Below are 12,324 nucleotides of genomic sequence, written 5' to 3' on the forward strand. Positions count from 1 at the left end.
AACCAGCCAAGGTGGAGACTTTCCAGGCCTGGGGAGACGGACAGGGCTCATCCTGGGACCCAGAGCTGCCACCACCAGAGGCCACCAGGGCAGGAATTGGCAGGGGCCAGTCCCTAGCACCCAACCCGGAGACCCTGACCCTTCTCCCTCAGAGCTCTGTCCGCAGGAGAGGAGGACAGAGCAGCAGCCACAGCCCCTCAGAGGTGGTGGGCTTAAGGGTTCTACACGCTGTGCCCTCCCAGACCAGCTCCCAAGATTCCCAAGGGCAGCCCATGCATGGCTGGTCCCAGGTGGCCCTTCCTCAAGGCCCCAAAGTAGGTGGCAGGGCCAGTTACCCAGATAAGCCAAGGGTTTTCTTGAAGAGGCAGGAGGAGGGGGTGCTACTGAGTGCACGAGCAAACACACTGTTTGCTCCCTGGATTAGGGCAGGAAGGGCTGTTTCTCTGCAGGGCACTTCCCAGGTGTGAAGGACAAGGCTGGCAGCCGTGGTTCCTGAGGCTGGGCTGGCCTGGCTGCTAAGGGACACTGGCCAGGAGTGGGTGGGGGTCTCGGGCCGCTGTGCCTGTCGGGGGGAGGCCCAGGAGAAAGGCTGGGCTTGGGGCTTGTTTGGGACCGGGTAGGAGGCGGGTGTTTTGGGAATCTGGGGATGGGTCCTCTTGGTTACTGCCGCTTCTCAGGCCTCCTGACCCCCTGGAGGGAACTTCAGGCTCTGACAGGTACAGGAGCTGGCAAGTTTATTTCTGGGAAAAGGGCAAGAACATGAGCTGGTGGGCAGGCTCCTGGCCGAGGGAACTCTCCAAGACCGCTCTCGGCCTCCACCGGGCCACCCGGTTCATGAGGACTGCCTTCCACTGCAGCCACCTGCCGGGAGACACAGCTCATGGCCCACTGCCCTCGGGGCCTCCCCCAGCTCTGAACCCTAACCTGGAGGGGCCTCCAGAAAGCAGCTCCCCACTGCTCACCTCACAGCCTGATACACACCCCAGCGGTTCACAGGGACCACCTCACCGGGGGCCACATCCTTGACGAAGAACTGCTGTCTCACCAGGGACATGAGGACCTTCCTGCTGCCCAGCGTCAGGGCCCACGGGCCCTCCTCACTCCACAGGCGTATCAGGCTCTCCCTCAGGGTAGCCATCTCCTCCATGCGCTGGGACGGAGGCAGGGGTGCGTGGGGGAGGGACTGACGTGGAAATGCAGGAATTGGACCAAGGGGATGGGACAGCAGACAGGATTATCTGCCTCTGGGCAAACCAGGGCCTTATCTGCCTGGAAACGCTGCTCAGGCCAGACATGCAGACGGACAGATAGATGGATGGTGGGAGAAACTGAAAGCTAGAAGGGCAGGCAGGCTGTGAGGGGTCAGGGGAGCTGGGAGTCAAGCTGCGCAGAGCAAGTGGCCTGCCCTCCGGGCCTGGAGCCCCTGGAGCCTCGAGCGAGGATGAGGGCCTGTCCCGCCAGCCTGGGGCCGCCTCTTACCAGCTTGGTCTCTGAATTAAACTTGAGGTTCTGGATGGTCTTGTTGTCCTGGATGTTGTTTTCCAGTTTCATTATTTGTTTCTGAAACTAAACACAGCCTCCCCATTTGTGGGCACAGAAGCGGCTCTCACCCCAATACCCTGGGGCAGGAACTTGCTTATCACACGAGGGTCCTCACCCCTCGCTGGGATCGGGGGAGGGGGCGCCCCTCACCTGCCCAGTGCTCAGGGGTGCTCCATTCACTGTGATTGCTCATCACTGTGATTGAGCCCTAGCATTTGGGGCTCCAACAGGTGCACCTATTTGGGACTTCCAAAGCCTAAGATATGGGGAGCCCCTGGCAGGATAGCTGGTTCTGTGAACCTTCCTGGGGACCCCGATGCAGGGGGCCGCCCCCTGTCTTAACCAGACGACCTCCCCTTCTGAGTGTGAAAGGCACAGTGCCCCAGGGGTACCGTGGCCAGCGTGCCCTGGACCTCCGCGATCTTCCTCCCGGGGTTGCCTTCCCTGAGCAGCTGCACGGACGACAGCAGAGCAGCCAGCTCCTGCCGCATGGCCCCAACCTCGAGCTCTCTGTGGGCACAGAAGGCTGAGGCTGCCAGGCTCTGGAGTGGGGGGCACGCGGCGGTGGGTGGAAGGAGGAGGCCCTGGGCACAGCAAGGGGCACCCTGCTTTACCCCCCTCCAGTGGGGACTGGGGGGGTCCCCAGCGGGTGACAGCGAGAAAGGCTCAGGGATCCATGCAGGCTGCCCGCAGCGAGAGCCAAGGTAGGGCTGGGGAGGGGCTGGAGCTGCCACAGGTGCCGGGAGCTCATGGAGGAGAGCCCACGAGAAGCCTTGTTGGTGCAGCCAGGTGTTTCTGAGGCAGCTGTACCTTCCCAGGGTGGGCACCAGCCCAGCCAGTGATGGTCAGCTTACCAGAGCCCACTCCCCTCCCCAGAGGGCACCGTCCTGCCAGGCTGCGGCCAGGAGCTGGGCCTTACCTGGCTTTGCCCTCAGTGGAAATCTTAAGGTCTGAGTCGCTCTTATGCAGGACGCATCTGTCAGAGATGGCTTCTATCTGAAATGGAGCCCAGGCGGGGGTGAGTGGGCAGCCAGGTCTGGACATAGCAGGACAGGAGAGCTGCAGCCCTGGCCCTCACCCACCTGCCGGGGCAGGCTGTCCATTGTCTCCTGCACCTCCCTCAGGTGCGCCTGGGCCTCCTTTCGACACTGGGCCAGGCCCTCCAGTGATCTCCGCTCTGCACCTTCCCACTCACTCTTTGCCTGGGACACGGACACCCAATGAGCCCGGAGCCCGGACAGGGAGGGTGGACAGACAGACAGACTTAGCACACCTCTGACTCCAAGCACAGGCACACAGGCCGCACACAGCCCAGGACAGCCTGGCCAGTCACAGCCTGGGGGCCCAGGTCTCCTGGGCTGGGCCACCAGGTTGAGCAGAGACATATCTCTAAGAAGCAGGCCTGGCTCAGCCCCCTCCCCACACCAGCCCCTGTTGCCCACTGGAAGGCAGTAGGGACAGGGACAGAGAATAGCCAGGCTGCCCACACATGCAGGAAAAGGGATGCAGGGCAGGTCTGGGGGTACCTGACCCCACAGCCAAAGGGTGTGTGTGCGCGTGCTCACAGCAATGCCACCCAGATCACCCCAAAGGGCAGCAGCCCATCGGCTGATGAACGGATAAGCAAACTGTGGTCCATCATACAGTGGAATAGCACTCAGTCATGAGAAGGGACGAAGCACCGACATCTACGACGACACGGGTGGACCTCAAAAATGTCATGAGAGAAGCCAGACACAGAAGGTCACATAGCGTGTGATTCCGTTTCTATGAAATGTCCAGAACAGGCAAATCCACAGAGACAGAACGCAGATAGTGGGTGCCAGGGGCTGGGGGAGGGGAATGGGGCGTGACTGCTGATGGGGACAGGCTCCTTTTTGGGGTGATGAAAACCTTCTAAAAGTGATTGTGATGGTGGCTGTACAACTCTGAATATATTAAAAACCATGGAATTATACACTTTAAAAGGGTGAATTGTATAGTGTGTGAATTAAACCTCAATAAATTCGTTACAAAAAAAAAAAGAAACCAAGTGGTGGAAGCTGCATTGGTGTGTTCTGGTCTCCGGGGCTTCTGATCATCTCAGCAGCTGACCCTGGCCTGCTCTGCCCCGAGCAGGAGGTCTCCATTGCTCAGGACCACCCTGGGCTTTAGAGACAGCCACTGGGTGGTCTTAGGACCGGCTCGCTGATGAGGCCTCTGCCCTTGGGGAGCCAGAGGGGTGCCAGGACCCCCAGACAGCACCGTGGCCTTACCTCACGCAGCCTCTGGGTCAGCATCTGTTCCTGTAAGTCTAGCCTCCAGCTCAGGGCCAGGAAGTGGTCGCTCAGGTCCTTCACCTGTCTGACCAGCGCATCCACAGACACCTCCAGGGCCTGGCTCTTCTCTTGGAGCTGCGGGAGGCTAGGCTAAGTGTGGAGGCCTGGGAGGGTGGGAGACCCCTCGAGGCGACCTGACTCGGCCCCGCCGCTCTCACCAGCTCCACTGAGGTGCGCATCTCCTGCCGGGCCAGCTTGCTGGCCAGCTGCACGGCCTCCAGGTTCTCCTGCAGATAGGCAGCCAGCTCCCCAGCCTGGCTCTCCTCCAAGTGTCCCTTGGTGTCCCTGAGGGTTAGCGTTACTGAGAGAGACTGTCCCTAAGCCGAGACTGGCCCACCCCTCAGAGCTGGACCAGGGAGGGGAGCCTAGCTGCTGGCTCCAGAGCCTTCCAAGAGACCCCGGGGGAACAGAGGATCGAGTGTCATCACAGGGGCCACCAAGATGGGGCTGTGTCCACCACTACCATGCAGTTTCCCCAGGCTGGAAACTGGTAGCAACTCTGCCCTGGGGGACCCCGCTGGGCAGGGTGCTGGGCTCAGGATGCCCGGGTCTGGGGAGAAGGACCGTTCAGGTCCATCCGGCCTGACAGCTCCAGTTCCCGGCCCATGGCTCCATTCGGACACCCACCGGGCCTTCTGCTCAGCCAGCAGGACATGGTTCAGTGACATCTGGTTCTGGTGCACAAACTTGGTCAGCTGGACCACAGCCCTGTCCAGGTCCCAGCACTGCTCCAGGAGGTGCGACTCTTCTTGCTGTGGCGCAGAGGTGGCCCGGAGTCCCGAGCCGCCCGCCTCCCTGCTGCCCGCTCCCTGCAGGCACCCAGCCCACGCCCAGCCAGCTCTGCCCACCTTGCACTGCCCCCGCAGGGCCCACACACGCTCCTCAGCCAATTCCTGGAGCTTCTGCCACCTGCTCTCCAGCTCCTCCCTCAGGCTGCTCTCCGCCTTTAGCCGCATGCTTTCTGAGGCCTTCATTCTCTGCAAGAGATCCCCCAGGTTGCGGTGAGCCAGGCCAAGGGGGGGGGTTGGGGTAGGGCCCCGCGAGAGCCCTCAGTCTCCTTACCTTCTCAAGGGCCAGGAAGCTTTTCTGCAGGAAGCCACACAGCTTGGCCTCCCTCTTGAGGAAGCGGAGGCTCATCTCCTCGCCCAGCTTGGTCACCTGGGCCTGTGGAGGGTGGGGGCCACGTGGTCACCGTGCTGCCATCGTGCTGGGCGTCCTCCTCCCACAGCTGACCCTCACCCACTACACCACTGAGGACTTGTTTTCAGCCATCTCCATCAGGGTGGACTCTATGTCCTGTGTCCCCAGCTGTCCCTGAGCCTCACAAGAGCTGAGCCCACCACACTCGCCTTAGGAAGGAAGGCAGGGCAGGCAGGGGCCACATGTCCCCCTGGAGAGCCAGGCACGAGAGTTGTGAAGGGCCTGCAAGCTCACGTAGGTCCAGAACACACTTGGTGCCCACAGGAGTGACCACCAGACACAACCCAGGGAAAGGGGCACAGCAGCCACTAAATCATACCCCGAGCTGGGAGCCTCAGGAAGGGAGGCCGAGTATATGTGTGAGCACACACTCATGCGCATACACATGCAAATGCACACACGTACATGCATGTACTCATGCCCATGAGCACATAGTGCACACATGTGCAGTGTGTAACCACATGTGCATGCATACACACACGTGCACATATGAACACTGCACCCATGCACGTACACACTCATGCACATACACACTTATGCACACACACCTGTTGCTCTTGCCCTCCAGGCCTGGGTGGGGCCTCTTCCCCCAAATCTCTTCCCTGTCAGCTCCTTTTGTATTGCACCAAGGGTCTGAGGGTGCAGGAGATGGGGAAGTCAAGGCCCAGCCCAGCTCTGTCTCCCAGCCTCGCACACCCATTGGACAGGAGGCACCTTCTTGGAGGCCAATGACCTCCAGGACAGCTCCCATAACACACATGCAGGTGCGCCTCAGCCCCTCTTGGCCTCCCAGCCCCACGCAGGGTGACCTGGAATGGGGCAAACTTTCTGGAGAGAGCCAAAGACTAGAAGTTTCAGGTTTATGGGCCACATGGCAGTGGGAGTGGCTGTGTGCCGATAAAACTTTATATACAAAACCAGGTGGGGGGCTGCAGCTTGCTGGACCCTGGCCCTAGAGCATGCTTGGCGAAGAGTCAGGTGCCCCATGAGGTGCCTAGCACATCGGGAATCACTGGACTCAGTGTCCCTGGAACTCCTGGCTGGCGGACAGCAAGCAGCCTCTTGAGGGAACCAAGAAACTACCCAAAGGGCAGCAAGAGGGGAAGGCCACCGAAGCTGGGCAGCCGAGCTATGTGGGCAGCAGCTGGGGCCTCGCCGGTGTGCAGCGCAGTCCCTGGTCTCTATTTGCAGAGCTGAAGAGGCTGCCTGTCCCCTGCCCCACCTCCTAAAGCCACACACAGGAAGGGACACCATGCTAGCCCAGGCATAGGACCATTGGGAGACATGTCCTCAGGAAGGGAACTTCCACTTCACATGAAGGGAAGCACAGGGGTTGAAATGGCTGAGGATGGAACTTTCTGTGAACAAGGTGCTCCCTCCATCCTGGCGCCACCCCACACTTGGCCACCGAGCATGTGAAACGTGGCTCATGTAACAGAGGAACCGAGTTTTAAATTGTCTAACGGTGTCAGCTAATTTCAATAGACAGAGCCACGCCCCCCCCCAGGTCAGATCACATGGACGGAACTAAACAGAAAGCTGGCATGAGGGAAGAAACTGTCACAGGAAGTACATGGGCTGGGCTGGGAGTCCTGGGGTCTCTTCCGGATGGACCCTCTTGCCAGCAGCCCAGCGGGCTGCCCAGATGCCAGCACCCTGCCTGGTACCTGCATCCTAGCCACCTCATGGTCCATCCTCTGACTGGACTCCTCCTCGCTCCTCTGCAGGGTGCAAATGGCCACCTTCCTGTCCTGTTCCTCCTGCTCCAGCTTCTCAGCCAGCTTGTCCAACCTGTGGGTACCTGCCAAAGGTCACAACCGCCTGGCCAGCAGAGGGCCTGGCTGGGGAACCACAGGGAGGCTGGTGGGGGCCCTGGACTTCGAGAGTCCTTCTCGGGCCAAGGCTGACCTACAGTTCTGTGGAGCAGGAGGTGCACAGCCCGCCTGGGGACACAGAGAGGGGACAAGACACTGGCTTCCCTGTCCCCTCCTGGGATGGTGAGAGCTGGGCCCCCATGAGCATGACCTATGGGAAAGAGGAAGGGGTGGGGACCCGCAGGCTTGAGTCTCTTTTTCCCACACAGGGTCCACGGGGGTCTGAGGCTCCCTGTCAACCAGCAGCTTGGCACTGAGGGCAGGGGGACACCTGCCCTGCCTTGGTGACTCCCACAAGACCACACCCAGAGGGTCCAGAGCTGGCCCCTAGGGAGGGAGGTGGGCAGTGCGCACCTGAGGTTGGCTTCCTGCTCAGCGCCCTTCCGCTCGGAGTCCTGGAGAGCCTGCTTCCTCCTGATCTGGGTCAGAGTCTCCCGGACATCCACCAGCCTGGCAGATAAGAGCTGCTTCTGCCCAGGGCCTACCCTGCCTACCCTCCTGGCGGCCAGGAGAAGCCCAGAGCAGGCTGGGCAGGCTGTGGGGCCCAGGGGCCTGGCCAAAGGGCACTAGCAGTAAGCCTCCCACCCCTTTCCCAGGCCTCTGCTCACCCAAACCCAGACCTTTTGAGTTGGACCATGGGTGAGTACTGCTTACCTGAGCAAGGCAGCTAACAGGGGAAATGCAATCTGGTGGCTCCGGCACCAGCACCACTCTCCCAAAGCACCCTTCCCTCCCGTTAGGGCCTGTGCCATGGGTGTGGGAATACCTCTTGTCCAGGGCCTGCATCTGGTCCTGGGGTCTGGGGAACTGCGAGGAGGAGGAGGGTGTGGGCTAAGTACAGGCCTGGGGCCTCACGGCCTAAGGGATTCTCTGGGTTCTCTGCCTGGGCAGCAGGGGCTGAGCTGGGCTCGGGGTCCAGCAAACAGCTGCCCCAGCACCCAGGAATGGGGGAGCCTGGATTGTGGGTGGGACTAGCTGCCTCCCAGCTGATGGTGGCTCACCTCCGAGGCCTCCTTCTCGGGGGCCCAAGCCACCTGTTGCAGCTCCTGCTGTAGTTTCTTCAGTTCTGAGTCCTGTAGCTGCACACGGGCCCGCACCTGGCGCAGCTCCTGCAGCAGGCTCAGGGTGGCACGCTCACAGTTGTCCTTGTGTCCCCGTAGGGACACCACCTCAGCCTGCAGGCCAGCCACCCTGGCCAAAGTGAGGAGCAGGCTGAGTGGGCACACGTACCATGGGGCTGACGTGTGGCTCTCCTGCCCCACGCCCTACCAGGCTCACCATTGCTCCAGCTGCTTCCAGCGCTTGGGGGTGTCCTGCTCTGGGACAGGGACAGTGGACGCCAGGCGGCTGGTCTCATACCTCTCTGAGATCTCCTCTAGACTCAGGGGCTCAGGGCTGTCCAGCCCTTCCTCCAGGAGGAGTCTCAGGTCCTCCAGGGTACTCAGCTGCGAGGGGGGCGAGGCCCCTGACGAGGGGTTGCTAACAGCCATCTTTATAAGGCAACTTTGGGCTTGCCCCTTGAACTTCTGGGCTGACAAGGGGAGCTGGCTCCCAGATGGAGCTTAGGGTAACAGGGACCCAATTCAGTGCAGCAGCTGTCACTCAGAGTGCCCACCAAGCTCACTGCGGCTTGTTCTGCTGTCACACAGCCAGGTCCAGGGAGAGCTGGACTCTCACTGCTCCACAGCAGGAAGCTCAGGCTCAGAGAGGTCCAGCCCCCACCTGAGAACACACAGAACTGGGCAGCAGGAGCTGGACAATGCCTTGCCCTTCCTGGCCAGCTGCAGGGGGAGCCCCCAGGCTGTGGAGCAACCTGGGAATGAGGAAGCAGAGCTGGCCCCCGTCATCCACACCCCCATGCAGGCGCCTCCCTGGACTGTCCTCCCAGCTCCGGCCCCAGTCAGCACCTGGCTCTCCTCACAGAACTTCACCAGCAGCAGTCTTTGGCTCTGGTCACTGCCAAAGCCCTGGGTCTAGTACCCCGTGGCTGCCCAGAGCTGGACACAGGGGAGGTTAGGGACAGGGGTGGGGGCTGGAGGGAGGCAGGAAGTCAGAGCTGCAAGGCTCCAGGGCCTTGGGGGAACACGTGGGGCGTGAAGGGGCGAGCTACTGGCCTCTCACATCTCACCTCCTTCTTCCAAGACAATATCAAGGTAGGGAGGCAGCGGGGTCTTTTCTGGAACCTTGTGACTTCATAGCCCAACTGCCGGTGGAACCTGAGCCCTTAACTCTCTGGTTCCCACATAGCCTCCCCAACTGCCTGTTCCTGGAAGGGTTCAAGGGGGCACCACTCAGCCAGCTAGAGGGCAGAGTCAGAAGACCTCTGGACTGGCCTGGCCTGGGTGGGAGGGATGCCCAGGAGGAACTGCTGGCCCTCTGGTCATTGAACCTGAACAGGAAGGCTGGGATCTCCAGGTGGACTGGATACAGCCAGCCCTGCACCAGGAACACAGGCCCTGAGGGACCATCCAAAAGAAAGGTGCCGTCACAGGTGTGGGCTGACGTCACCGTTCGTAGCAGCCACAGTGAGAGAAAGGTGCTGTGAATTTCAACAGTCCATTTATTTAACCTGGTGTACCTGAAATACCGTCATTTCAACCTGTGCTCAGTACAAAGTGAGCGAGATGCTGTACCTGCTCTCTCCACACCATCTTTGAAGGCCGGTGGGGTGTGTTTTATTCTCACTCCCAGTCCCGCGCCCTCCCCATGTGTGACCCAGACCCGCTCACTGAGGGATGGCTGGGGGTTTCCCTGTAGCAAGGTTAACATTTCAGTCAACCCCTTGTCCAGGGGGAGCCACACCATGTGCCCTGTGGCCGAGCCGGTCTGGGAGAAGATGGACACGCAGAGCCGAGCCGTGTGCAGATGGAAGGGCCCCTGGGGAGAAGCCTTCCCTGCAGGGCTCTGCAGCAGCCCCAGGGACGACACTGCCTCACATCCAGACAAGGACACAGTGGTTGGTCCCCAAGAGGCTCCCTCCTGTAGGACATGTCATGGCTACAGCTGCACGTCCCCTGCAGGTTTCTGGGCCTCTTACCTGTATCCCCCTCCCGGGGATGTCCATACTGGGGTGCTGCCCACCTGCACCATGCATTGAGGAGAGCCCCATCCCAGACACCCCCACCCCCAGTGGCCCCAGAATTCCAGGCTGCTGAGCATGAAAAGAGAGCTGATACTGGCACTCTGAGTACAATTCCTTTATTTCTCCCATTCAGGCCCCCCACATTCAGACCCCTGCTCCCCTCCCAGCGGCTCCCCATCAGGATGAGATCGGCTGTTCGAGGCCCCACCCCTTTGACAGGGGCCATAGCTGAGGCGCAGAACTCACCACTTCACCACGGATCTGCACTGCCTCGTCACAGAGACGGGTGGGCCAGGACTCGCCAGCCCCACGTGGCCTGGGAGGGCAGTGGCCCTGCTCAGGCTCACTAGATCATTCCAGAGCCTGTCTGCCCCAGAGCTGGAACCTCACTGTGGGCCGGCGGTGCTCAGAGGCCAGTGCCCACCACACCCACGCTAAGATCCGCCGTCCCAGCTGCTGTCCACACGGCAGCCACAGCTGTTCATCTGGACTCCAGCCTTGGAGGGCTTGGGGTGACAGAGGCCCGGCAGGAGTCAGGGGTTCAGGCCCACAGGTGGCTCTCGGCTGTCCTTTGGCCAAGACTCCAGCACAGAGCCCATCATACCCCAAGTGGGGGAGGGACCCCAGGGGTGCACGTGGTGAGTCTGGGAGAATAGCCAGTTTCTAGTCTGCTGTCCGGGGCTGTTCTGCTGCCCTGAGCCCTCGCCTCTGTGTGTCCCAGCTGCACAAGGTCCATCACCTCACGGCTACAGACTGAGCCGAGAGGGACAATGCCAGAGACCTCGGCTGTCCAGGCCTCCAGCTGGCAGTTCACAGGCTCGTGGTCCTTCTGGGCTGGCACCAGGTAACAAGGAGCAGGGAAGCGGCGATGGGGCCCCGCCCTGCAGGCTAGCAGCACTCGGACCCACAGGGCCCAGCTCGCTCGCTTTCTCACACACATGAACAAAGACACACGGACACACAGCAAGACACACACGAACACACACCCTCTCGCTGGCTCTCAGGAAGCGAGTACTTGCACAAATGTCTGATCCCTGAAGGTGAAGAAACAGGAGGATGGAGAGTGACAGCCAAGGGGTGAAGGCCAGGGGAAGTGTGGAGACGCCACCAAGGTGCCCACGTAATGGTCATGCTCACACACCAGCTGGGCCATCTGGAGAACGCTGGATTTGCTGCTGCCCGAGGACCGAGGTGAGGACCCTGGCTGAGGTGCCAGGGCTGGGGCCTCACGTCTGGGCCAGTGAGAGCTCCTCCAGGCCCCCCTTCCCAAGCCGGTACCTGGCCAGGTCCTTCCTGGTTACCAGCCCGACCACCTGTGGGAAAAAAGCCAGGTCATGGGAGTCCAGCGGCCCCCAGAAGCGTGTGGGGGAGCGGCACAGTTTGGGGAGGCCCGGAGGCGGGCACATGGCCAGTCTGGGTCCTGGGCCTGAGACCCCTGCAGGAGCTGAGAGCTGTGTGCACCTGTGACCATGGCAGCCAGGTGAGGGGGGGGAGAGGAGCCCCCTGCCCTCCTGGCCCCTCACCTGATTGTGGTTGTCCACGACCACCAGGTGTCTGAGGCCCAGGGCCCGGAACAGCTTGAACACCCTCGGGAGAGACGCCTCCTGCAACATGGACATGGCCTCAGCTTGCCTGCCGGCCCAGACCGGCCCCACCCGAGAACAGAGCAGGACCCACCAGGCTCTGGTCAGCCGACTGCCATCACACCCACTGCTACCGGGACATCGAGAAGCATCCTGTGCCGCCCCTTCCCCACCATGCCAGCCAACCCTGCCTCAGTCGTGCTGCTGGCATCCAGTCCCACAGCCACCCCACCCACCCCCTACTCCCCAACCCGTCCGAGCTGTGAGGCTGGAGCTCCCTCGGCTCTTCAGATGACCCCACCCCAACCCCTCCCTGGCCAGCCACTGAAGGCCACCTCGAGACCCTGCCCACCCTGCAGCCCCTGGCAGGTACCTGGGGCACCGTGTAGGGGGAGGGATTCATGAACTCGGAGAGGTCCATGGTGCACTCTCGCTCATCCTGGGACACGTGGATGGACTGGATGGGGGGGAAGCGCGGGTAGGCGTCCCGAAAGTCCTTTAGCCGCAGCCGCCGTTGGACCAGGCCCCTGTTGGACCGCTCGACAAACACCTGGGGAAGCAAGCGGGCAGCAGGTAGGGTGTCAGAGCCCCACCGCCCGGCGGGGTGTGTCCCACCACCTGGAGGGGCCTGGGTCTGAGGGGCCTACCTTGTGCTTCAGGAGGACAATTAGCTGGGAGCGCAGGATCAGGCCCTGGAGCCGGGCCGGCTGTGGGAAAGAGACAAC

General features: G+C 61.6%; 2 protein-coding genes across 4 annotated transcripts in view; both read right to left on the bottom strand.

Annotated features, from left to right (window-relative positions):
* Positions 1-718: 718 nt before the first annotated feature.
* CCDC154 (coiled-coil domain containing 154) lies at positions 719-8,424 on the bottom strand. Its single transcript, XM_019648432.1, has 16 exons — positions 8,213-8,424; positions 7,936-8,125; positions 7,701-7,741; positions 7,289-7,384; positions 6,728-6,851; positions 4,923-5,024; positions 4,709-4,837; positions 4,488-4,612; positions 4,019-4,145; positions 3,798-3,935; positions 2,625-2,744; positions 2,462-2,538; positions 1,935-2,052; positions 1,480-1,566; positions 963-1,150; positions 719-861 (listed from the first exon to the last, which is right to left on the bottom strand). Exons 1-16 carry the CDS (start codon positions 8,422-8,424, stop codon positions 735-737), a joined length of 2,001 nt encoding a protein of 666 aa, XP_019503977.1. The 3' UTR covers positions 719-734.
* A 1,692-nt stretch (positions 8,425-10,116) lies between these two features.
* CLCN7 (Cl-/H+ antiporter 7) overlaps positions 10,117-12,324 on the bottom strand; it is a 28,449-nt gene continuing 26,241 nt past the window's right edge. For all 3 annotated transcript variants that reach the window (XM_019648828.1, XM_019648827.1, XM_019648829.1), the window contains 4 exons: positions 12,247-12,306; positions 11,973-12,149; positions 11,540-11,620; positions 10,117-11,329 (listed from right to left, as the gene is read on the bottom strand). In XM_019648828.1, coding sequence (XP_019504373.1) covers positions 11,243-11,329; positions 11,540-11,620; positions 11,973-12,149; positions 12,247-12,306 — 405 coding nt within the window. In that variant the 3' untranslated portion in view covers positions 10,117-11,242. The remainder of the gene's footprint in view (positions 11,330-11,539; positions 11,621-11,972; positions 12,150-12,246; positions 12,307-12,324) is intronic.

The sequence above is a fragment of the Hipposideros armiger genome, unplaced genomic scaffold, assembly GCF_001890085.2.
Source record: "Hipposideros armiger isolate ML-2016 unplaced genomic scaffold, ASM189008v1 scaffold_126, whole genome shotgun sequence".
Classification (NCBI taxonomy): domain Eukaryota; kingdom Metazoa; phylum Chordata; class Mammalia; order Chiroptera; family Hipposideridae; genus Hipposideros; species Hipposideros armiger.